At 64.7% G+C, this 3,017-nt stretch overlaps 1 protein-coding gene across 1 annotated transcript; it reads right to left on the minus strand.

Moving 5' to 3' along the window:
- Positions 1-850: 850 nt before the first annotated feature.
- CUNH11orf87 (chromosome unknown C11orf87 homolog) lies at positions 851-1,746 on the minus strand. Its single transcript, XM_026035042.1, has one exon. It carries the CDS (start codon positions 1,708-1,710, stop codon positions 1,243-1,245), a length of 468 nt encoding a protein of 155 aa, XP_025890827.1. The 5' UTR covers positions 1,711-1,746; the 3' UTR covers positions 851-1,242.
- Between the last annotated feature and the right edge of the window lie 1,271 nt (positions 1,747-3,017).

The raw sequence follows: 3,017 nt of genomic DNA on the forward strand, positions 1-3,017 counted from the left end.
ACGCTCCGTCAAGGCACCTTCAAGTAATGGTCGTCAATTCAAACGCTAAGCGAAGCCGCAGCTCCTGCACCTGACCCTGCTCTGGATTCCTCCAACACACACAGAGCAGCCACTCGCCCCTGCAATCCACAAACAACAACTGTCAGTGTTTCCCAAGGAGAAACTACACCAGCCACTTCTGAAATTAGTCTTGGTCAGGGTTTAAGAGCTGACATGCCGCACAACTGTGTGGGTCGCTCCCAAACAAGGGGAAAGCTGGAGAAAAATTACATGTTGGCTGTTGCTAACTGTCTACTAGATTAGGAGGATTAAAAATATATCTATAAGCATAAAAAAGTAGAAGCCAGATCTGTACTGCTGCAGGATTCCTTGTCGGGAGGCGAAGCTGTAAACCCTGCACGTTGGGCGCAGGGAACCCGGCGCAGGACTGGATTTGCTCCAGGAGCAGCAGGAGGTCCAGGGCCACCCTCCTGGCAGGGCAAGGGGCGACCTGCTGCACATCCCCTCCCAGGCACACGAACCGTACTGGGTTCCAGGGTTCATGTCTCTGAGGAGGGGCTGCACTGAAAATGAGCAGGGCTGAGGGCAGAGGGAGGCTCGGGGTCGCTGCGCAGCCCGCCCGGCGTGCTCCGCTCTCCAGGCGGAGCGACGCTCCTCGTGCTGCACATGGGGCTCAGGGCCACGGGCCGGCGGGCGCTGGCAGGTACTTACGCCCAGCTGGAGGTGGACATTTCTACACAAAACAGTGTCCAGACCTTGAAAGGAGCAGGAGGGGTGGGAGAGGGGCACAGGCTCTGGCACCAAAGCAGCAGCTAGGATGCTCCAAGGGAACGGGGCTTCCATGGCACCCTGCGGACCTGCCTCTCTCCCAGCGCCGTTCACCCGCACCCCGACCCATGCCACGCGATGGTGACATGGGCTGCAGGGATAAGCCAGGAGACAGGGAGCATCCCAGTCCCTGGCATAACGATATCAAGGGAAAAGGGACCCCCACCCGCCGTGCTTTCCTCCAGATGGATGACTTGGGTGTTTGCTAGCTGTGTGCAGCTGCTTCTCCAGGAAAAAGACACATCCTTTCCTCGCACAGTCAATGAGAAACGCAGTGTGATCTGTCATGCGCTTGGATCGTGGGCTTGTTCGTTCGAATTAGCAATATTTTCTTCTTCTTCTTCAGGGACTACAATAATCACTCGCATATTTACAAACACTGACCAGCGCTTCCGCGAGGTCTCCCCCAAAGCATCATGACAAAACCACTGTGTGCAAGAGCCCCACGCCGGCTGTGTCCAAAGACGCCCGCGCCGGCTGGGCGCCGGGAGCTGCCGGGGCAGAGGGGCGCCGGCTCCCCGAGTCCTGGGGGGCTCTTCCCAGGCGGATGTCTCTTCCGTGCGGCGCCTCTCCCTGTGGCCCCGCCGCCGGCTGCTGGGCGCTGCTGCGGGCGCAGTGGTCCCGCTCGTACTCCTCCTGAGCCTTCTGCATCTTCCGCCTCTTCATCCTCCGCTTGTGGACGTGGAAGGTGGCGAGGGAGAGGAGGACCACGCAGAAGATGAGGGCCACCAGCACAGTGAGGACCAGCGTGGACGAGAAGGACTGGAAGAGCTGACCCACTTGCGCGACGCAGGTGCTGCTGGCGTTGGAGGCGGCAGACGTCCTGTTGAGGAGGCAGGGCGGCAGGGACAGCCTCAACTCCTTGGGGAGCCTGGCACTCATTGAGGAGGCTGCCGGAGACGAGGGTCGCCCGCCCCTCTCCCAAGGCGCCTGGGTGTCGCCGGGGCCGGCGGGCGGGGGCCGCGGCTCAGCCTGGCGCTCGCTCTGCAGCCTCGGGGCAGCCTGCGCGGGAGCGGGACGGGTCAGTGCCGGGCGCTGCCCCCTCCCCAAGCCGGGGCCGTCCTGTCCGCCTCCCTCCCTCCCGCCGGCTCCCCGAGCGCCTCAGCCCGGGGCGGGAGGCAGCGCCGCCCGCCACAAGTAGCGGCGGCGGGAAGCAGGGAGCCCCGCGGGCGCGCGCGGAACGGCGCGGCACGGAACGGCGCCGCTTACCTGCGCCGGCAGCGAGGCAGCGCCGGGCGCTCGGGGCTGCGGCAGCGCGGAGTGAGCGGCAGAGCCGGAGCCGCCGCCGCTCCCCGGAGCCGCCCGCAGCCTATAGCCGGCCCGGCCGGTGACGTCACGGGCCCCGCCGCCGCCCCGCGCGGCGACAACGGCGGCCGTTGGGGCGGGGGCGGCGCGCAACGGCCCGCAACGGTCCACAACGGGCCGCAACGGGCCGGCTCGCGCGAGCGCCGGTGCTGCCGCCGCCCCGCTCCCGCCCCCCGCCGGCTCCCCAGAGCCCCCGGCACCGCAGCCCCGCTGTCACCCACTGTGCAGCGCCGCTCACCGCCACCCTGCTCCCCTCACACCCACCCCCTGACACCCTGCTCCCTCACACCCTGGTTCCCTGCACCTCTCACACCCGCTCCGTGGCACCCTGCTCCCTCACACCCTGGTTCCCTGCACCCCTCACACCCGCTCCGTGGTACCCTGCTCCCTCACACCCACTCACCACTACCCTGTTCCCCTCACAGCCACCCCCTGGTACCCTGCTCCCCTCACACTCGCTCCCTGAAACGCTGCTCCCCTCACACCCGCTCACCGCTACCCTGCACTCCTCACACCCGCTCCCCGGTACCCTGTTCCCCTCAGACACACTCTCCAGTATCCTGCTCCTCTCACAGCCACCCCTTGTACCCTGTTCCCCTCACACCCACTCCATAGTATCCTGCTCCCCTCACTCCTCCCTCACTCCTGCTCACACCCTGCACTCATTCCCCCCACCACAGACCTGCTAATACCCAAAATACCTGCTCTGTCCAGCCCCTGCACCCACGTCCCATCCTCCTGTCACCCTAAGCCCAGAGTCACTCACCCAAGTGGCCGTGTCGTACACAGGCACATTGTACACCGACACGTGGTCACTCACAGCTGCCCAAGCACCATGATGTCCAGTCTGCCCAATATATACACACACATATATATAATATATA

The sequence above is a fragment of the Nothoprocta perdicaria genome, unplaced genomic scaffold, assembly GCF_003342845.1.
Source record: "Nothoprocta perdicaria isolate Ctin4 unplaced genomic scaffold, notPer1 scaffold_155, whole genome shotgun sequence".
Classification (NCBI taxonomy): Eukaryota; Metazoa; Chordata; class Aves; order Tinamiformes; family Tinamidae; genus Nothoprocta; species Nothoprocta perdicaria.

What these genes read in the sequence shown, in the direction of transcription:
- CUNH11orf87 (XM_026035042.1), bottom strand. Translation starts at nt 1,710, where the DNA reads ATGAGTGCCAGGCTCCCCAAGGAGTTGAGGCTGTCCCTGCCGCCCTGC.